Source organism: Camponotus floridanus, unplaced genomic scaffold, assembly GCF_003227725.1.
Source record: "Camponotus floridanus strain SB8 unplaced genomic scaffold, Cflo_v7.5 scaffold11, whole genome shotgun sequence".
In the NCBI taxonomy this organism is placed as follows: Eukaryota; Metazoa; Arthropoda; class Insecta; order Hymenoptera; family Formicidae; genus Camponotus; species Camponotus floridanus.
Window position 1 is genome coordinate 1,738,863 of NW_020229226.1, and position 22,550 is coordinate 1,761,412.

The 22,550-nt window shown below is 38.7% G+C and overlaps 1 protein-coding gene and 1 long non-coding RNA gene across 3 annotated transcripts in view; one reads left to right on the top strand and one right to left on the bottom strand.

Annotated features, from left to right (window-relative positions):
- The window catches only part of LOC105257216, a 183,893-nt gene that overhangs the window by 102,944 nt on the left and 58,399 nt on the right, over positions 1–22,550 (top strand). The window contains exon 3 of one of the 2 annotated variants that reach the window (XM_025412964.1): positions 19,280–19,324. The exons of the other annotated variant lie outside the window; for it this stretch is intronic. Coding sequence (XP_025268749.1) covers positions 19,280–19,324 — 45 coding nt within the window. The remainder of the gene's footprint in view (positions 1–19,279; positions 19,325–22,550) is intronic. 2 annotated transcript variants of the gene reach the window in all.
- LOC105257214 overlaps positions 5,587–22,550 on the bottom strand; it is a 35,260-nt gene continuing 18,296 nt past the window's right edge. Inside the window, exons 2-3 of the long non-coding RNA XR_889645.2 lie at positions 7,261–7,463; positions 5,587–6,174 (exon numbers count right to left, since the gene is read on the bottom strand). This is a non-coding gene — a long non-coding RNA (uncharacterized LOC105257214). The remainder of the gene's footprint in view (positions 6,175–7,260; positions 7,464–22,550) is intronic.

Sequence of the window (22,550 nt, forward strand, 5' to 3'; positions counted from 1 at the left end):
AATTTATCGATGCGTCTCATTTAGCTAATTGCCAAGTTTCGATAATGACATTGGCCTCGTGATAGATTTCGCACGACACGGTGGCCTAGCTCTAGCGTATCGCTTATTTTTCATCTCTCCACGAAACGTATAAAGAAGAAGCTGGCGCTTGAATGAATCGACGAAGAGAAAAAATGCTCGATCCCTTAGGCCCGGTTCCACAACTCGAGTTAATCCGAGTTTAATATGTTAAACTGGGTCCTGATTGGTCCATTCACTACTTAAACTCGGATTAACTGGATTGTGGAACTGGGCCTTAAGGATGTTTGTATGTACAATCCCAACAAAAAGTAGCTGAAAATCAATATTGATATTATTATTGATTGCTGGTGTACTATGTTTTTGAACTGATCTGTGGCTTACTAGAGAAACTGGTAATGTGTCTATCGGAAAAATGATAGTTTATTATATGGCAAAAGTTGCGTGATATTTTTTAGCGGAAACATAAGGTTGGTGTAATTCGTGGCACTTTTGTGACTTATGCGATATTTTTTTCAGATACTAAAAAATATTCAAATAAGAAATTACTTTATAAACTTTGTCAATATTAAGGATGTTTTGTATGTACAATCCCAGCAAAAAGTAGCTGAAAATCAATATTGACAAATATCCACTTTTGATGTATTTTGAGTAAGAAATTGTGTGGAATATTACAATTTGATTTTAGCTACAGTGCAGAGATATATTTTTTAATATTTATTGCATTTTTACTGAAATATTCGGAATTTTATTAATCGAAATAATTAACTTTTGGCAGAGAATTTCGCTTTGTGACAGATACATAACTAACTTCATTTAATTATATTTAATATCTTTTTAATCAGTTAGTATTTGTATAATATTATTTGACCAAATATTTCCTCTGTATCTAAACTTTTGCAAATTTTAAACAAATTCTGAATATTATTTCCATGTGTTTTTGTCATTCGAATCGACGTGGTTATACGTATCCCATAAGAACACATGTTAATTCGGTGCAAATTAAAATCCTTATAACTCGTGAACACTTCAGTGAATCGATTTAAAAATTGTACTAAAGATTCTAAACAATGTAAGGACATTCTGTACAATTTTCATTAAATATTTTGAAAATAGGTACAAAACATCCTTAAATCACGCTAAATAAATAACCGCGTGTTTCGCGCGTGCATTCAATCACTATACGGCCTCCATGATTAGCAAACCAACGCGCATCGCACGTGCATTAACGATGCATACACGTTCGTTTCCCTTCGATTATGCATGTGAATCGTGCACGGTAAGCCGGAGAGCTACCCTCCGTAGAAGAGCGCGAGACTTTTCCTTCTCGAAACACAATCGACCGGGTATCCGCCATCGCGCGACTCGCTTGCTCGGTATTGAATTCTCGAGTAGGAGAAGAGATGCGCTCTCTGCGAGAGAGCGCATCTCGCGTGTGTACATATGCACGTATGGGAGGCACGTTGCCGCGTATATATACATCTATACATGGTATATACATGCTCCCCGGAATCATACGTTGGGGAGTTATACGAAGGGTTCGGCATGTACCGGGTGAGCAGATCGATAATATGGTCCACGTAACTAGGACGACGGTCTCTGTCGCGTTTCGAATCTCTCTCTTTCTCTCTCACACGGCGATATATTCATAGCGATTTTATTTTTTTCCTGCTCACACGCCACAATATGTACGAAATGTAGCTATAAATTTTGCCGTAGATAAGAATAGACGGTCAAATTTATCGTTATGCAGCGGACGGAATTACGATTGTTGCTTGATATGGTGCAATTGATTAAATCATGCATGCCAAGTCATGTGCCGTTGCTTCGAGATAATTAGCATTAAGATGCCGTATTCGTGAATTCCGACAATTTTGCGTATCTTTGTGTGTTAATTTTCTCAAATTGAAATACCTTTATCGCATCTGCGCGTTCTTGAACAGGTTCTGTCGCGAAATGTCTTCTCTCTGTTCGCGGCAGAAAAAAAGGCCCGTTGACCGCTACCAGGGTCAGACTTTCAATTAAAGTTTAAGTCGGGTCTTAACGAGGCTTAAAAGAATCGACGCGCGAATGCAACGAGTACAACACGTGCTTATACACCCAGGTCGAAGACTTAAGCCGGATCGTCTTCTTTGGTCGTTCGAGGGGATGAACATGCTCGCACGGGCTTCTCTTTTGACTGATATTCAAACGTGGCGTACCGGTCAATTTGCATATCTCGCGTCTCGCGAAAACGGACAAATAGATTGAGAGATTTCGCAGAACGGCATCGGGGCTGATTATGTGATTCGACGTATTAAAACGGGGAAAATGAGATTCGCGACAAAAATATTTAAGCTCATCTCGTCGTAATTAGCGCCGATTCGTGCAATTATATGCGTAGCCGCGTAAATCGCGCGGCTCGAGAAATAAACATTTTAATTTCCGACCACTTTTCGAGTGCAAGAGAATCAATCGACGAGGCGATAAGGAGGTATAACAAAGTTATTTATAGCGCACTGTAACATTGCTTATCGATTTCAGTGTTCACGATAGCGCGATGCAGGGTCATCGCACGTGGACCATTTGTCCGTTTTATTAGAGTCGACCTAATTAAACGCGGTCGCGTTAAAAACATATACGATATAGCGTACGCTATAGTAAACAGGTAATAATGTGAAATCCTTTTCCAAGGTAAAGCCTTTTTACTTGTACATGGGAGTAATCGAGTTCCTCGAGTTCTCTCCCGAATCGTTACTCTACCACCCTTTTTCTTTTTGCAGTTTCTCCCCGCGGGACACTACACTTACGATAGATATCTTTTCGCCGCGACTGACAGAGCCAATTTTCCAGCTTCCAATAAATTAGTCGGCATACTATATTAACGCTGCTCCGCGCCTTGGAACATCCAATTAGCCGGATCCGTCGTCGTCTCCTCTGGGAGACGCCCGTAAAAAATATTTACATCCGTCGTTTTGCAAGATGTGCGTGACAGTGGCCTCGCGTGACCCTACAAAGTCGTCGAGACAGACAAAGAAATGCAACTTTGCGTTGTAATTTCTTCTGTAATAGACGGTTTTGAAGCAATTGCTATCGTCGATCGCGCGATTCGATCGATACGTTAACTCCAAATTTATACACGTATCCTTGAGAAACGCTTTTGAAATATTACTTTGGTTGATTATTACACTGAGAAAAAAATCCGGTTGCATTAATTAGAATTCTGGTAGATTCACCCAGTATGTCTGTTGGAAAATGGACGAACCAGAATTCTTGTAGGAATTACCAGATGCATCTGATTCATTTCTTCCTGTTAAATTTACCAAATTTTCTGGTTAATAATAACTAAACTCGCCAGCATCAAGTTTAAAATTTTTTCCATCTAATCTCAAAAGTCTGTTTAATATTCTGAATTCCAAGATTATTGGATAAATTCAATGCAGATTATTGAATAAATTATTTTAAATTCAGTTTGTTAGAAATTAAACTGATAAACAGTGATGCAAGAAGAGGATGCAGCTCAAACACACGCAATCAGAGAGCTAGCGTTCTCTTTCTGGCACTACTGCTCGTAGGAGAAAAAAAATATGCTTTGGATTTAATGTTAATACTAGTTCTTTATATACATTTCAAGGCAAATATTGAATACGAGTCAAGTTAAGAGTGGCAAGCAAAGAAATTAATGTAACAAGAAATTTGATAGATCCAACCAGAAAATACTAACCAAATCTTTATAGTAAAATCTATTAAACGTTCTAGTTATAAAAAATCGAGTCTTCTTATGATAACTAGAAATTCTTGTTTGATTTAACCAAAATGCCTTCAATCATATACGTCTTGTTGGTACAATCAAACGATTTTTCTCAGTGTACAATTATTGTTAGCGTAAGTTGAGCAGCGTCAATTTTTCACGGTACAATATTTATCTCCGGACGAGTCGGAACCGCACTGTGACCTTGGCCCGAAAGTTCGCCTCTCGTCGGTTATATTTATCTGGCGGTGTAGTGCGTGCGCGTTTACATGGTGGATTCTCACTGTGTTGCAAGAGAAGCACAGGCGATACAAGCGCCGAGTGCGCGCCTGTGAAGAGCAACTTCCATTAATTTCAGGCGTCTCATAACTTTCCGACGTATTCGCGAAGCGCGGATCAGATATCAAGTCCTTATTAAGATAGATCTTAATGAATATTAATCGTAGCGGAGTCATTGTCGCGCGACACTATAGATTCACAACGGCGAAACGACGATCGTGAGCTAGGTTTGAGGAGGTTCTAAGGAGGTGCCCTGAAGTGCGACTTTCGCAAATTGCGGTCGCCGGCGCGGCGGCTTCGCAAAGAAGCGCACCGAGTATGTTAACGGTGCCGTTCATTTTGCATCACGCGCGAACGCGGTTCGCAGTTGAAGACGGTGATGGATTAGATACGGCGGCGGTCGCGATTTATTCCCGACGCTAATACTTGCATGAGAGAAATCGCTCGCGCGCGGAAGATGCGAATTAATCAACGTAAAATTATGGAATGACAAATGACATCCACTTTTGCGGATGAAAGTTCCCATAGACGATATAAGAGATAGTTTAAAAGTCAGCGATCTATGTGTTATATGTGGATTATCTGGATTTTGAATATAATTAATTTTCATCGTACGTGTATCGCGATAAATTTACTCGGTAAGATAAACTACGAAAAATGATTACTCTCTCCCGAGTAATGCTCTTTTAATGGATTTGCGAGTCATCAATTATTGCGCGATGATTCGCGGTAAAATATGCCTCGCAGAACGTGACGACGCGATGCCATCGTCGATCAAAAAGAATTATTCTCACATATGATAGAGACGTATTTCTGGCAGAAGACGAGTCGTGGTCACGTGTCTTGGACACGAACGTTGAAGGGAGATTAGACAAACAGGATTACACGAAGCCCGACATTTTCAGGTGGACACGTGTTGCGGTCTAGCATCGGATGTTATTTTTTAAAATGCATTTATCGCGCAGCAGAATATATTTCTAGCGCAACGAGGACCGTGTGAATATGTCGATCTGCGACTGCGATAAAAATGATAATTGCCTGGTGAATGCTCGATGATCTCCCTTCATGCCGAGGATTACAGAATATGTGCTAACGAGCCACTTTTACCCTGCACACGTGCAATGCACGATAATCTCTTCCCCATTGTTGTATGCGCCCCGACGAGTACATTCATACGGGAGAATCTAATAATAAAGTTTACTAGATCGATGATGTTATTGATAGAAGAGTGAGAATATACTTTTGATACAGGATATCAATCGCATGCTAGAATGATAAATTAAAAAGAGGAAAACTTTTTTTTATGCCAATCTTAGTCATTATATTATATGTACAGTAATTTCTTTAATAATTCATTTCTGAATAACTCTAATTCAGTTATTAAAAATTTACATTAATTGGATACAATTTGTGAAAATCTAATATTCATAAAAAATAAAATATATTATTATAAATTTTTTATAATTCTAAATTTTATATTTTATGATTTTATAATATTTAACAGTATATTACGATATTTTAGATATGTTATTTATTTTATTGTTCATGTTATATCCAAATATTATTATAAATGTCTTACTTGTCACACATCTTTACAATACATATCACATTTTGCAAAATATTTCTTTTATGTCAGTTTATCACATAATAGAATTATAATTTGTTAAAAGAGAAGAACAGATACATTTAAACATCCCAAAAATTAACAATAAGAAACCTTATTTAATAATTTAACGAAAAACTCATAGTTTATTATTGAATTATTCTACTCGGTCTCTGCAAATTTTTTCCAGTCTTTAGAATTTTCAAAGAACATTGTGTTTGATGTTAAATGTGGCTTGAGAATAATCCGGCATTTTTAGCAGCGCTTCTTTGTACAAAAGCTAAAGTTCAATGCGGCGGAAACGGTGCACATTATCATCGCGCGGGCGTTCTTGAACGATGCTCTCTTCCCGAGCGCTTCATTGTAGATGAAAGATATATCGTACAGCTGCAGGTCGCGGCAGTTTCGGACGTTCTTCGTTAACATCCATTTAAATTCATTATTACCATGTTTAAACACGTACTACATACTCGTCCCCGTGCAAACACTATTATCTTGTTTGACGAAGCAACAGCGATCTTCTTCAGTAGGACTCTACGAATTTCTGAAAAGAAACGCATTTCAAAATTTATCGTAATATATTATAAAAAAGATTCACATAAATATTTGCTTAAAAAATTAAAATGCGATGTTTAAATAATTCAATAGAAAAGAAATCGTTGACAAATTTATCTAACGCGAGTACAAGCATTAAAATTTGAACGAATTGAAGGATTAGAAGAATCCTCGTCAAGAACAATGTAATAATAAAAAATGTCAGAAATTGCGACGGCGCACTGAGAAAAATCGTTTGATTGTATCAACAAGACGTTTGATTGACAAGACGAGATGATTGAAGGCATTTTGGTTAAATCAAACAAGAATTTTCAATTATCATGATAAGACTCGACTTTTTATAACTAGAACGTTTAATAGATTTTATTATAAAGATTTGGTTAGTATTTTCTGGTTGGATCTATAACATTTCTTGTTACATTAATTTTTTTGCTTGCCACTCTTAACTTAACTCGTATTCAATATTTGCCATGAAATGTATATAAAGAATTAGTATTAACATTAAATCCAAAGTATATTTTTTTCTCTTACGAGCAGTAATGCCAGAAAGAGGACGCTAGCTCTCTGACTGCGTGTGTTTGAGCTGCATCCTCTTCTCGCATCACTGTTTATTAGTTTAATTTCTAACAAACTGAACTTAAAATAATTTATTCAATAATCTGGATTGAATTTATGCAATAATCGTGTTGGAATTCAGAATATTAAACAGACTTTTGAGATTAGATGGAAAAAATTTTAGACGACTTGATGCTGATGAGTTTAGTATTAAACAGAAAATTTGGTAAATTTAACAAGTAGAAATTAATCAGATTCATGGTAATTCCTACAAAAATTCTGGTTCGTCCATTTTCCAACAGACATATTGATCGAATCTACCAGAATTCTAATTAATGCAACCAGATTTTTTTTCTCAGCGTGGACAATAACATTCCAGCGACAATGTTCATGAAAAATTACAATATGCGCCGGATGAGAGCGCGAATGTTCGGCACGCATTCGCTCGCACCCGCTCGCACGCGCTCGCTCGCACACGCTCACGCGTTACAATCATGCCCGCACACGCTGGTATTCGGACCTGCACGCATCTCGATCAGTGGCCGGCCGACCATCCTGCCCGAAAGACGTCTCGAAAGACCCTCGTGAGACGCCCCACGAAAATCGATCGGCGGGGTTCCCGTTCCCTCCACATCCGCCGGATGCCGAGGAACCGGTCGACCACTTTCGGCGTTCGTTTCGCATGGATTATTCGTCTAGTTCGGTGTTTCCCAGGCAGTGCTACTAGAATAGAAATTTAGTGATCTCTGTAGACGTTTAAGGATTCTATGAGAAAAAAGGATCTTGAACATTTACGGGTTATTATCTTTGTTCATTTCGTGATATTTAATTTAATCATCGTATCATTCGTGATACTCAATTTAACAGAGAACTTATATTTATTTGCTCGATTCAAGATCATTTTCTCAAGATATTATATAATGCTTGTAACTTTTTTAATCGATGGCTTTTTTACTTGACAAAACAAAATAGTATTATAATTGATTAATATTCCAAAGGTGTACATGCCCCGTGATTGTCAATTAAATTCCATAAACTCCTATGGCTAAATTTTACTGGGAAATGCTGATCTAGTTGATTTCGATCTCTTTTCTCTAACGAGATAATTCGCGGTCGGGAATTATGGAATTGAAAATCGGGTACAAGTATCGTTATTAATTAAGCAGTTGACGTACGAAGAATCTGAGGAACGTGATCGTTGTTCGCGGAGGATCGGAAAGTGTTCTCGGAGCGAAAGTGGAGGATCATAAAATGCGGATGAATGTAGGCGCATTCTCGTTTCACGGCTTCAAGAAGGTGAGAATGGTATTTTCGCATTTAAGCGGTTTCCGGCGTCTTTTTCCTAAATCTGAATAGGTTTTTCTCGCGATTCGCCGCAGGATTCGCCGAGAATTTCGCTCCTCGTCCGTTTTATCCTGGCATCGGGCCAGCATCGCCGCCAACTTCGATATCGCGACGAGTATTCCTCGCTCTCTTTCGCTCTACTTCGGCATAGTTGAACGGCATAACTGCACGAAAAAGATTCCGACGGCGGCTTCTAATTTGAAACTGGTTACGTCGGACGAAGCGGCGTTTCCCCTATTTTTATCCGCGCTGCACGTAGAAAATAGACTGGCTGTGTATTTTATGACCAAGGGTGACATATCTAGGCGAATAATGTTCTTGGATGAGATACTTTGGATGGGATGAAAGATCGGTGAAAAATGCGATAAAAATGCTTTTACTTTCCGTCCTCTCTCTCTTTCTCCCCTTATTCCCCTTATCCTTTTTTCTAAATTAATTATTAGCATCCATCATATTCTTTAATATACATTTCGTTGAGCCTGTAATAAATTCAACCATAATCCATCATGCACGCTCATGTGTGTCACGTTTCATGTCACAAAAGGTTCGAAAAATATGTAAAAAGAAGCGCATTGCTCGCGGAAACAACTCTTGACATTTAACGCTTTTTGCCGATAGGAAATACCAGGGAGGGAAATTAAAATGCACCGGTGGACGCGCTCGAAAAATAGTCACTCGGAGATAAAGAAATCTCGTCACATCGCTCGTGATATATGTTTGTTTCACTTTCCGCGTGTATCGTTCACGTAGAATGATACCTGATATCGCGATATATTGGATTACCGGTGGGGGTTGGCGAGAAAAAGAGAAAGAGAGAGAGAGAGAGAGAGAGAGCGAACGAGAGAAGGCTACATACAATGCCTCGCGCTTTTAATTTAATATACGTGTCGGGGGAGAGTCTTCGGCGGAATCCAGACGCATCAGTACCAAGTCGACCTTCCTGCGATGGCGAGGTGAATCCGGTTCTTCTCCTCCTATGCTCGCGATAGAGAGGAGGCCTTGCGAAGAGACCACACGCATCCTCGACTCGTGTTGTCGCGCGCTGAGAAAAGCCAAAGGGTCCGGTCGATCCTCTAATTAAAATTCGCTCGCAACGGCCGGCTTTCTTCCATGCCTGAGGTTTTGTTCTCGTTCATTGAGTACTGCAAGCGCTGTCTGCCATCACCGTCCGTAAGTCCAACTGTGTGATCCGTCACTTACTCACATTTCCTTTTTTTTTTCTCTCATCTACGCGAAAGATTCAGGTCGATTCTCGGACGCGGAGAGGAAAAACTCAAAGTGTGTGCGCGAAAAGCAGAGAGTTTCGCGGCTGACTTTTAATCTCCTCGGCGGTATCGCCCCATCGCCGCTTTGTACCGACAATGAGTGGAGATTTCGCTCGTTTGTTATAACCGCGTTGATACGGTGTAACAGAATATATCATATCGGTTTCTCGATTTATAACCGCGCCGTGTTTTACCGCCGGGGATTTTTCCTCGCTGAGAAGGTTCCCCGAGGAGATTAATCGCTCGCGCGAGAAATTGCTTCGCCGGGCGAGAAATTGCTCCGATCGAATGAAATTCGCGTCGATATATGTACCAAAGTGTGTCCTTTTCCACGCCGAGTATCCTTTCTGAGGCTGCCTTTGAACGTTGATATCGTAAATCAACATTCGCTCTATCTAACACGTGACGGGCACAGAGACCAGGCATCGGGTGTCAAAAGGGAGAGCATTCTTGTCCGGCGGATATGTCAACCTGCTCTGTGATGCCGGTCTCTCTACAAGACATTTTGGTAAATATCTCCAACTTTTTCTGTTATTGGTGGTCGCTTCAAAGGCCTTAATTAACACGACTGCTTGTGTAGCGAGTAACTCTGACATTTCGAAAGTAATTAAATGCAATAAATTAGATTTTGCGATGTTTTTTTTGCTTTCATTTTTTCCATAAATATTGATACACGGATTATTTTTTCTCCGTTTCGTCACGCGCATATAATTCCCGTAAAATGTCTCTCGTCCTGATAATTAAGCGACTACATCACGGCTTTGCTACGTATTTGTCATTAATATTCGTTGTACAGCGAAGCTAAGCGCTTTAATTAACTGTCACTTCAAAGAGAATACGTTAAATATAGTCTCTTTTCGAAATGTTTTTTTTAATCGAGAAACGGAATTATGAAATGTCACATTTTTTCCGATAAAATTTTCTCGTCTTTGTGTAAATCAGAGAGTTTCTACATTCTTCTAAAAAAAAAGTCCACTATTTCGGTTTCTTTCGTTGAAATAATCGATTTAATTCAGAGTTTAACAAGGCGCACATATCTGAGAATACGAGCGTCGTTCTCATTGTCCGTCGTCCGAAGTAAGTTCCAGGTAATTGATGTTAACGTTTAATGAAATTCCGCGAACGAAAGAAAAGTACAAGGGGCTGTATTGAACTTACGAACGCGCGCTTGCTGCCTACCGGCCTTACGCTCAACCGGTTACACTGGTTTCGCGAGAAAAGAAGCTAAAAGGAGCGCGGATAGAACCGCGCCGCACTCGGCATTGGGTGGGAGATGCATAAAAAGGGAACGCATTTCGATAGCAGCTGCTGTTAAATTCACGAACACGCGTTACGTCATGTATAACTGGTCGCGCGATATCGCAAAAATATTTAATTGAACTTTTTGTTACTTATTCAACGGGCGAGAACTTAAAACGGATTATATTTATTAGCATTCGTTGCGACAACAAATTGTTCGCATAATTCTTTCGACGTTTCTCAGCAATTGGAAAATATTATTTCTGACTCAAAATTGCTTTGTTGCCACGTACGTTATGCAATCGCGGTCTATTAACTCGCTATAATTAATATTTCAAAGTATAAATTTGTTTAATGGGAATATAATTTTACGCTTCACTAAAATGTTACGGCTCGTTCAACATCAAATATTAACATGCGCAAAATTTGCACGCGCACGTGCGAAGTGAATTTACATTTTATCCGATACATTTTTACATTTTCTTGTCATTGTAACAATACTAACGTGAGAGGAAGGCGATTAAACGGAAAACAGAGACGGGAGATAGCTCGTTCGGAAATATGCATGTACCGTGCATACCTCTATACTTTTTTCGACATTTCGCATTTGACATTTCGCACTTTAAAAAAACGTATATACATACATGGGCTATATATTTTCACACGGTAAGGGTGAAGTGACATTTCGGCGCTCAGCGCCGTGATATTTCCAATACATTAATTCCGACAAAAGCTCGAAAACTTTTCAAAACGCATACGCCGATAATATTGCTCTCGAAAAAAAATATTTTTACAACGCCCCTCGACCTTTTACTCTCGAGTGTGTCCTCTCTTGCGTCGAAAACGTCCCATGAAGCATATAAGTTGCATGTACATCACGCGAGCTCGTTTATATGCCCGCGAAAACTGTACACATATCATGGTTGAAATTATTAGATCCATGTCGACTGAGAGAACACAGGTGAGGGGCCTCTTCCCAAGAGAGATGGACGAGATCAGTTTCATTACAGGCTGACGACTGTGCAAAGTTCATGCATTTATTTAGCGTCAATCAATGAAATGCAACTGAGATAGAAGATTATAAAATGCAAATAATACACTGAAAATACAGAAAAAAATCTGGTTGCATTAATTAGAATTCTGGTAGATTCAACCAGTACGTCTGTTGGAAAATGGACGAACCAGAATTCTTGTAGGAATTACCAGATGAATCTGATTCATTTCTTCCTGTTAAATTTATCAAATTTTCTGGTTAATAATACTAAACTCACCAGCACCAAGTCGTCTAAAATTTTTTCCATTTAATCTCAAAAGTCTGTTTAATATTCTGAATTCCAACACGATTATTGCATAAATTCAATCCAGATTATCAAATAAATTATTTGAAGTTCAGTTTGTTAGAAATTAAACTGATAAACAGTGATGCAAGAAGAGGATGCAGCTCAAACACACGCAATCAGAGAGCTAGCGTTCTCTTTCTGGCACTACTGCTCGTAGGAGAAAAAAAATATACTTTGGATTTAATGTTAATACTAGTTCTTTATATACATTTTATGGCAAATATTGAATACGAGTTAAGTTAAGAGTAACAAGCAAAAAAATTAATGTAACAAGAAATTTTATAGATCCAACCAGAAAATACTAACCAAATCCTTATAGTAAAATCTATTAAACGTTCTAGTTATAAAAAATCGAGTCTTATCATAACTAGAAATTCTTGTTTGATTTAATCAAAATGTCTTCAATCATATACGTTCTGTTGGTACAATCAAACGATTTTTCTCAGTGTACAATACAATGTAGATTTATTAAAACTGTACGCAGATACATCAGATATACGCCCTCGCGTCACTTATCTTAATCCTTTAAGAAATATCGAGCGATATTATCGAATATATCGATAATCTCGTAAATTTAAACATCCTCATTGTCGTCTCGAGGTCAGCAGCGCCCACGAATTTGGTCTAACTTGCGACGAGGTCGCGCAACATCCGGGGTCGGAATCGTTTCTCTCGGCCGTCTACGGCATCGACCTGAACCGAGAGCGTCGACAGCAGCCCCGTTTTCGGCAGCGGGAAGAGAAACGCCCGCGATTCCTCGTCGTTGGTTTGCTTCTTCGCCGAGAGTATTTTCGTTTCTGGCACGTCGCTGAGGCCTACATCGCGACACGGCATGGGCCTCGCTTGGCTTGCGCATTCGCGCGCGCGTTATGTAACCTCGCCGCCCTTAGTCGCGTGCGACCATGCTCGTTAGGTGGTTTCTGCGATCTGGTTGTTTCTAAGACCGCGTCTTTCAGACGCGGAAATCGCAAATACGGCCATTTTACGCGCGCGTTCTCCTCTGCCGGTGTGCTAAATTTCGCGTCGACGTTTGTTCGGCATAATTCCCAATTGGATGAGTGCTCGCGAGCTTGCCAGGCGTGGTACGAATCTTCAAGTTCATGCGATAAAACACAACAATAAAGTATACTATTGTCTAACAATAAAATTTTGTATAATAAATAATATAATCATATCAATATAATTCCATTCAATCAATGATCAATCTTTGATTAGAAGATTCGAGTGAGAATTAAATTTTTCTGTTGAGAACGAATTTTATTATTAGTGCGTCTTATGTATTTTATTGCACAAATATCAATACTTTAAGCTCGTTCGTACTCATCTAAATATCTTTTTTTTTTTTATTAATTTTGTCATGTGTCTGCGAAATCGAATCTAAGATGATGCGCCAGCGGATGTTGTGATTGCCGGTGGACGATCGAGTAAATTTTTGATATTGCTAGTGTACTACGTTTTTGAACTGATCTGTGGCTTACTAGAGAAACTGGTAATGTGTCTATCGGAAAAATGATAGTTTATTATATGGCAAAAGTTGCGTGATATTTTTTAGCGGAAACAAAGTTGGTGTAATTCGTGACGCTTTTGTGACCTTTTGCGATATTTTTTTCAGATACTAAAAAATATTCAAATGAAAAATTACTTTATAAACTTGGTCAATATTAAGGATGTTTTGTATATACAATTCCAGCAAAAAGTAGCTGAAAATCAATATTGACGAATATATTGCCACTTTTGGTGTATTTTGAATATGAAAAATTGTGTGGAATATTACAATTTGATTTTAGCTACAGTGCAGAGATGTATTTTTTAATATTTATTGCGTTTTTACTGAAATATTCCGAATTTTGTTAATCGAAATGATTAACTTTTGGCAGAGAATTTCGCTTTGTGACAGATACATGGCTAACTTCATTGAATTATATTTAATATCTTTTTATCCAGTTAGTATTTGTATAATATTATTTGACCAAATATTTCCTTTGTATCTAAACTTTTGCAAATTTTAAACAAATTCTGAATATTATTTCCATGTGTTTTTGTCATTTGAATCGACGTGGTTTCCCATAAGAACACATGTTAATTCGGTGCAAATTAAAATCCTTATAACTTGTGAACTCTTTAGTGAATCGATTTAAAAATTGTACTGAAGATTCTAAACATATGTAAGGACATTCTGTACAATTTTCATTAAATTCTCAATATTTTGAAAATAGATACAAAACATCCTTAATTTCATCTGTTTACTTTTTTGACTAGGAGAAAATATTTCGAAAAACTAATAGAAATTATTGATAAATCACGCAAATCTTTTATGACATTCGTTACATTTGTCGATATTCTTCGGCACTAGATGAATATCATTGCGGTCGAGACCAGACAATTGCTGGAAAATTCTATACTTTGCCGAGTGTTTCTAGTTTAATTTAGGGCAAGAGAGGGAAACTCGTTTTTACCGATTAATGAAAGGAAAAAAATGCTCATAATCTCGCGACTTATCGCAAATAAACGTGGCCTGCATCGACGGAGAGAAGACCGCTGCGATTGCGCAAACGCGTGGTAAGCACGCACCAGAATGCGTGCGTGCGTGTGCATATTTCCGCGTGCATAATTCCCCGTTTTACGCGAGCTTGGAACGACGACGAAGACTGGATTGCGTAACGCGGAGCGCGGCACTAGCTGTACCGGGATCGATCAGCTGATCGAGCAGCGAGAGGGAGAGAGTTGTTCCGCGAGACGCCAATTTGTGCAGTGTCGCGTAATTAATCGGTGGATCGATTCGGCCCTTGATAAAGCGGGTCACCGTTATGGTAATCCACGCTGGCGCGACGATTAGCGTATTAATTGACATTGCGTGAATAAATACGCATTCTCGAGGGCTCGATCGATCGTACTGCAACCTCAGGCAAAAAAGTGGGTCGATCTTTGGATACGCGCGTGCAACAATCGATGCATTGTCGTTCTAGTTTCTTTTTATTCGATAAAGCATTCGAGATTGCAATTTTGATTCGATATCGTTAGCGATGGAGATAAACATATAAAACATTGTGTACCGTGTAAAGTAATTCACGGTGATAAAATATGAGATTAAATTGCGAGTTAAAAATAGTAATTGGATTAACCTCGAAGCGAGTTAAATAAGCTTCGCGAAATTTTTTCGCTAAAAAAATGTTGATAATTCGCGCGATGATAAAAGAATCTCACGCGATATCTCGCGTGCTACAGAACATATTAATAACGTGCCGCGCATTCCTACAATGCAGTCCGCGCACTGCATTTCACGGTGCATTAGAAAGTGGCGGTTTGAAACACGGCAGTGACACGTGTACGTTCGTTTCCGACGCGTGTATGCGGCGCGTTGTCAGTTCCTCTCGTTAGTCGAGATGCGTAAACGCACGTCGACCCAATTATGGTTGACGCGATTACGTAACGTTTTTTTTACGCCTTTTTTCGTCCGCGAGAGTTATACTAAATGTTTCTTCTCGGTGAACCGCGGGCAAAATCCCTCGATTGAGTCTGGGTCGTATGTCGATATATCTCGTTTTTAAAAATAGACAACGATTAATCAACGATGTAATCAAGATCTACTTTGGAACGCTTAATTAATCTTGGATCACCGGTGCAATCAGCGTCCGCGCCTCTCTCCTCGAGCTAGATAAAGGAACGAAAGATCGAATGTGCATCTCTTTTTAGAATCGTGGCGGATAAATTTGATCGTTGTAATTTATGGCTTTTGTCGCGAGCGATTTGCCGAGAACGAGAATAATCGACGAGTCATTACATTGATAATAGACAGCTCGATAGTGAGTTTATCGTGAGGCCTTCCGACACTTTTACGTCTCTCGGCGCTTTAGTGCAATACATTTTCTCGCACGCGCCGGTCGTTCGCACGTTTAACAACTTGTATTATCGATCCTCGATACATTCACACTTGAAAGACGACCATTGCTATGATATTGTTGTATTTGTTAAGAGAGGACGGATTCTCTTCCGCTTGATTCTTCAAGTATAATGAAGTTCCTGGTCAAGTACTACAACTTCCTGAACATCAAGTTCTCCACGGTGAGATCTTTAAGCACGATATTTTATTATTGCGACGAATAGGAATAAGTTTTATCGTTAAGCGAAGATTGTATCAGATAAATAACTATGCATGATTTTTTTCATGAAACATATTTCGCGCGTCGCTTGAATATTCCAGAATGGTATAATGCTTCGCCTCGGATCTAAGTTTGAAGAATTGACAGCCTCGGCGTTTATCGATAATTGCACGCGAGTGAACGTATCTTTATCGCGCGCCCGATAATGGATTGCGAAATCCGACGACCTCTTAGATATCACGCATGAAAGAATGGCATTATGTGGATTCCGGTTCGTCGCAGCAGCCGCAAGATACATCTGCCGTGACGGTCGCTCGTTATCACGTCATTTATCACTCGCCTCATCTTCTCTCTTTTTATTTTCGCCGCAATCGCCATAATGGGATTTTTCTGAAATATTTAGTCACGCGCGGTATCGCTAAAAAAATTCATTAATATTTTCCCCAACGTTATCGGGATGTCGGGAACCCCTCGTGATACATGCCGATGTTTCTCCTTCGAGAAGAAACATTTGTAATCTGTCAACTCTTCAAGGATGCTCCCGAGGTAAAGAATCGCGCGTGTCTGAACGAATGAATATAAATGAGAAAATAATGAATCTCGAAATTTTATTCATTTTTATGTTATATTAAATGTCAAATATATATGACATTTCCATCTCTATCTGAAACTTTGAATGTTATTGTTTGTGTCGTTCCGTAGACATGATATACATACAGATAATTCTATTTATACACATATTATCGAATTTGCTAATCATCTTGATGACTCATATGACAAAGTGCAAACTACTTTTAAATATAAGACATCAAAATTGTCCGCTGATGATGCTTTTCTATTGAGCAAAAAATGCATTCGGGAAGTTTATTAGTCGGCGATATTATCGGTGTCAGTGATGCGATTTAATGTCTGTTGACGTTGTCTGCTGACGTTTCCGCGTATAATACGGTTGCGTCATGCGACACTGTTGTCACATTCGCGAATCGCTAATAACGCAACGCAACAAGACGATTCATCGAGTGATTAGTGGATCGAAGTTTCCCTATCGATTTCGCAAGTCGAGACGATGCAAATTTTTCGACGAATTTCGCAGGCACCTCTGACACACAGAAGAAAGTTCTTGAAAGTTTCACATGACATCGTTCCGGTTTGACCCGGTATTTTTATCAACATAAACATTTTTACTGGACGTTGAGTTTTATCACCAATTAAAAATGGAAATGACTCGCATATATTTAATTAATACGCTCTATAATGTACCTTCTTTACATAATTCATTTTAGAGATAAAAAGTAACACGTGTGTTAAAAATAATAACAAAATTTGATAATTATCTGGATTTTAATGTCTTCGCACAGCGGGATATTTGGTGAAAGTACGTGTGTTTAAAGCGCATTAAAGATACGTTTATCATTAGCACCTCGTTTCGAAATTACCTGGCTAATTGCTTAAAAAAATTATAGTTTAAAAAGGAATACGGAGAAAGAGAGAAAGCGAAAAAAAGTATCGCTCGTGAATGCATTATATTCGCAATCGAAGAGAACTCTTCCTCCCTCGAGGGGGAGATAAATATCAATCGCTGAAATTCTTTTGGTTTCACCCGGTATTGCATTCGTACCGCGAAATTAGCGAGGTGAGATGGATAATTCTCCGTAACAGGGCGATAAGAAACGACGGAACATCACAAAAGCCTAATAGACTTTATCAGCGCGCCGCAGAGTGCATCGACACGTTGATGCAATTCAAGTCAGTCATTGCACTTTATTGGCGCCTTTATTGGCGCGATCCTTCGTTAGAATCGCTCGTCCGACGCGAAAGCGATCTTAAAAACGTGCGCACACCTGTTTGATACAAAGCTCACACATGCCAATCTAGGTCAAGATGTAATGAGAAATTCTGTTCGATCCAATCTTACCGTTTAATCTGCTTTAATCGCAATTTGAAAGAAAGATATTTTTTAGAGTAACGCATGCGTATATTAAGACTACACTGAGAAAAATCGTTTGATTGTATCAACAAGACGTATATGATTGAAGGCATTTTGCCCAGTAAAAAATTTTGTGTTAAATTTAACATATTTCACATGTCTCAATTTATCCATTCTAATTTTAATGTTAATTTAACAGAAGGCAAGTATGTAAATAAATAACACAAGTAATATGTTTAAAAATTAACACAAAAGTGTAACACTTAAACTTTATCTGGAAATAAAGTTTATGTTAAATTAACATATTTATAATGTTAAATTTAATTAAAAGAAAATGTTATTCTTACATTTTTATGATAAATAACAGAAAAGATATGTCGATTTAACATATGGAAACTATTATAGAGAGAAAAATAACACAACTTATCTGTTCATTTTAACATATTTCATCAAAAATTCGTGCATTTACATATTAATTGTGTTGTTGTAACTCTTAGAAATAGTGAATATTAACTCAACGCAGAAATGTCAAAATAACGCAATGATAATATGTTACATTAACATAAGAGTATGTTAAAAATTTAACACAAAAATTGTTACACGAGAAAATTTTAACAAAATGTTGAAATACAAAATGTTTTTTATCGTGTGGTTAAATAAGAATTTCTAGTTATCATGATAAGACTCGATTTTTTATAACTAGAACGTTTAATAAATTTTTCTATAAGAATTTGGTTAATATTTTCTGGTTGAATCTATAAAATTTCTTGTTCGATTAATTTTTTTGCTTGCTACTCTTAATTTAACTCGTATTCAACATTTGCCATAAAATGTATATAAAGAATTAGTATTAACATTAAATCCAAAGTATATTTTTTTTCTCTTACGAACAGTGCCGGAAAGAGGACGCTCTAGCTCTCTGATTGCGTGTGTTTGAGCTGCATCCTCTTCTTGCATCACTGTTTACCAGTTTAATTTCTAACAAACTGAATTTAAAATAATTTATTCAATAATCTGAATTGAATTTATCCAATAATCTTGGAATTCAGAATATTAAACAGACTTTTGAGATTAGATGGAAAAAATTTTAGAGACGACTTGGTGCTGGGAAGTTATTATTATTTAGTTATTATTAAGCAGAAAATTTGGTAAATTTAACAGGAAGAAATGAATCAGATTCATCTGGTAATTCCTACAAAAATTCTGATTCGTCCATTTTCCAACAGACATACTGGTTGAATCTATTAGCATTCTAATTAATGCAACCAGATTTTTTTCTCAATGTACGTAACATAATTCTAATCCTCGTTATTCTGACTTGCAGGTGAGTAGGCGATCCAAAGAACACGCGACACAAGAGAAGGGAAGGGTGAGTTAATTTACGTTGCTGTTAGAAATCTCGTAAAGTTGACCGAGGATTCGCAGAGAAATCCGCATTGAGAGCCGCAAAGCCGTGTTCCACCCACGTGGCAAAACTAGTCGATCGAAACGACATTAACAGATCCGTTCGATTAGCATGCGAGTCCCATGTTACGTCGAACAGGAAGGGCCGTTTAATAACGCGGGACAACTCGCGTACGCCATGTATCGAATATCCGGATACGCGAATATTTTTGCGACGTATTCAATTATTTGAATTTGACGTGGTCGGAGACCGACGAGGCGAAATGTAGCCTTGTTGGCGGCGTTAAATATGCACGAGGAGAAACCAATTGTCGATACTGATGCACGTACAACGTACACGTACGTTATAACTTGATGAACCATGTAAATCTCGTTGTGTTATCGGGGTTTATTGCCCGGGAGAAATCGCTCGTCCCAAAATATGTCCGCACGTACGCTTTTATTAATTAACATTAAATCCTTTAAAGCATCCTTCGATGCCTCGGCTCCCTTGGAGATGGCTGTCATGGGATTATACACCTGCGTCGGAAAGTAAGAAGCACTTTTGAAATTATCCAGCATCTCTCCCCTCTCGAGAAAATAATCAACGAGTTTTACTTTCGCAGCTCATTCCTTTGATTACTTTTCTAAATGTTCAACGATCGTAAAACTTTTCTTCTTGTTCTGCGGGGACCAAATTAAACTCGCTAAAGTAATCCAACTTCAATTTTCAATACAAATAAGGTTGCATAGAAATTTAATAGCGAGCAAGAAATTATGATAGAGACGCAACAAGAAAGTTACCATAAATCTAAATAAAGTGTAGAGAAAAATATGACGATACACACAAATTTGCGAAAATATTTGCATCACGATAAAGTGCACGACAGCTTAAAAATGAGGGCAGGGAATGCTCGACCGAGAAACGCGATCCCCGCGGTGCATTAAAATTTACCAACCAAAGATGCTAAAAATCGTGTCCTTAGGGCGTGTTCGGAGCTGGTTTACCTAAAGACTCGCCTCCATCAATTATGTAAGCAAATAGGTCGGAAAAATTCACAGTCAATTTTGTCGGAAGGATTGTAAGTTACGTCAACAGTTTTTAACGCCGTTGCAATTAGCATTCCTTCGACGAATAAAACGTTAATTGCGATTTCATCGAGTCTCTGGCAAAGAATCGGCAGAGCAACAGGATTTCCGCGAAAGTCTCCCGCGAATGCAAATGTGAATTGCGTGCCTGCACGATACATGTTAAATCGCGAGATGGACTTTCCCCGTACGAGGGAAGACCAAGCGTGATCTTGCGACCGCGAGCGATCTCGAAATTTTTCAAGGACGATCGACAAGTCCGTAAATACGCTTCGGTGCGGAACCGTGTTTGTTCAGTTGCGCTTAAACACCGAGATAGCAGCCGGCGTAATCTCATTAAAACCATCTTGCCGAGAAGAGGTGTCTTGTTAGAGGCCGCGGCGATGACTCACCAATACTCGCTTCCTCACTTTCTCCACCTCTGATTGTCGCGACTGTTGAATATACAAGTGAAATTTCTTCAATTACGCAGGTGATTGCGCGGGTCGTTGATTTCGTTTAAATACGACTTTCGCAGATCTAGATGAGACGATTTGATAGAGCGAAGAGCGATGAAAAATACACGTTGCTTTATCCTTAAAAGGCATAATCATTAGAGCTGTTTTTTGTCCCATATATTACTATGTCGAGTTAATCGCGCTATCAAATATTTCGATAGAGGAGTCAGTCAGTAATCAATGATACGTGAGTGGAGTATGCGAGAATAGCAGTACTCATTATCATCGCGTTATCTTAACGACGTTAATTAACGAGAGTTGATAGCGCTGTAATCCGGACACTCTACACCTGGATTATGGAAACAGATCGCCGAGAATAATCTCGCAATTTTGTTAATCTCACGACTGTAAATTAATTAGACGGACAAAGGGCGGACGAAGAGTTTGATCAAACTGAAAGGGAGGATAATCATTTTGTCTCGTAAAAAATCGCGAGACGAACAAGAGTCGACAATGAATTAATGGAAATATTCCGAAAACTTGGCTAGAAAATTTTCGAAATATCGGATTGTTATTAATACAAATTATTTCGGTCAATGTTTGAAACGAATAACTGCCAGAAACTAATATTCCGTCAAACAATCGGGCAAGGATAAAAATAAAACTCGGGAATATATGATTTTGTCGCTAAATTTCTAAAATCCGCGTAACGCGAAAAAAATTATTTTGATTTTTATTCCGGTTTGATTACCTCTTCCGGGATTTCGTTGCAATTTTTCCTCACGTTCGCGGACGCTCGTTAACGACTTAACGAGAACGTGGTACGTTTTCCAACTAAGCCGCATACTAAATAGCAGATTGTGCGTGCACTCTCCGTTCGCTCGGATAAATCCTCCAACTGCGAATTCACGTTGATTAGATATATATACGCGCGTCCAATGAGATTATGCAGAATGCCTCGACGCTTAATGAAATTTACAAGCTGAGATTGACGTACGATGCGCAACCGACTCCACGTGCCCGCTTGTTTATTGTCGCAATTTTATGGTTTCGCGATTATTTTCCACGCGAGAGAAAGAAGAGAGAGCGTTCGCGTCGCGACTTATCCAAGGTCGATGACGAATCATTTTCTTGCCTCGTTGATTTTTACGACATGCATAATGTAGTGCGTGTTTTTCTGCGCGAATTGTTGAAACGGAAAGAACAAAAGGAAAAAGAATTGGCCATTTACTTGGCGAACGAACGAGATAAACCCTCGACATGGGGTTAACGGCTTAAAAGTGTTGATAACAAGGCCGTTGTGTCGGAACGCATCGACGATGAATTACGAACGGCTTTCGTACATAATAGGACGAAGTCTGCGAATCTCGTTGCATTCCCATCGCTATATATACGCTGGTGATGGTGAACGTGGGCGTAACTCAACGATTTGCGAGTCTGATATACGCGTGGGCGTGCGCGCGCGCGAATGCAAAATTAATCGTTCGCAAATGAAAAGCGGCTCGCGTTTGGTTACAATCGTATCATCGAATTAAACTGCATTTCGCCCGTGCATTTCGACAGCGCTCGTCTCTATTCGACACGCATAGTGGATGGCAATCGGAGCTTTTGTGACTTAATCCCTGAAATAAATAAATGAAGGAATTATTTCTTTTCGCGATTAAATAACATTTATTTTCACGCTGA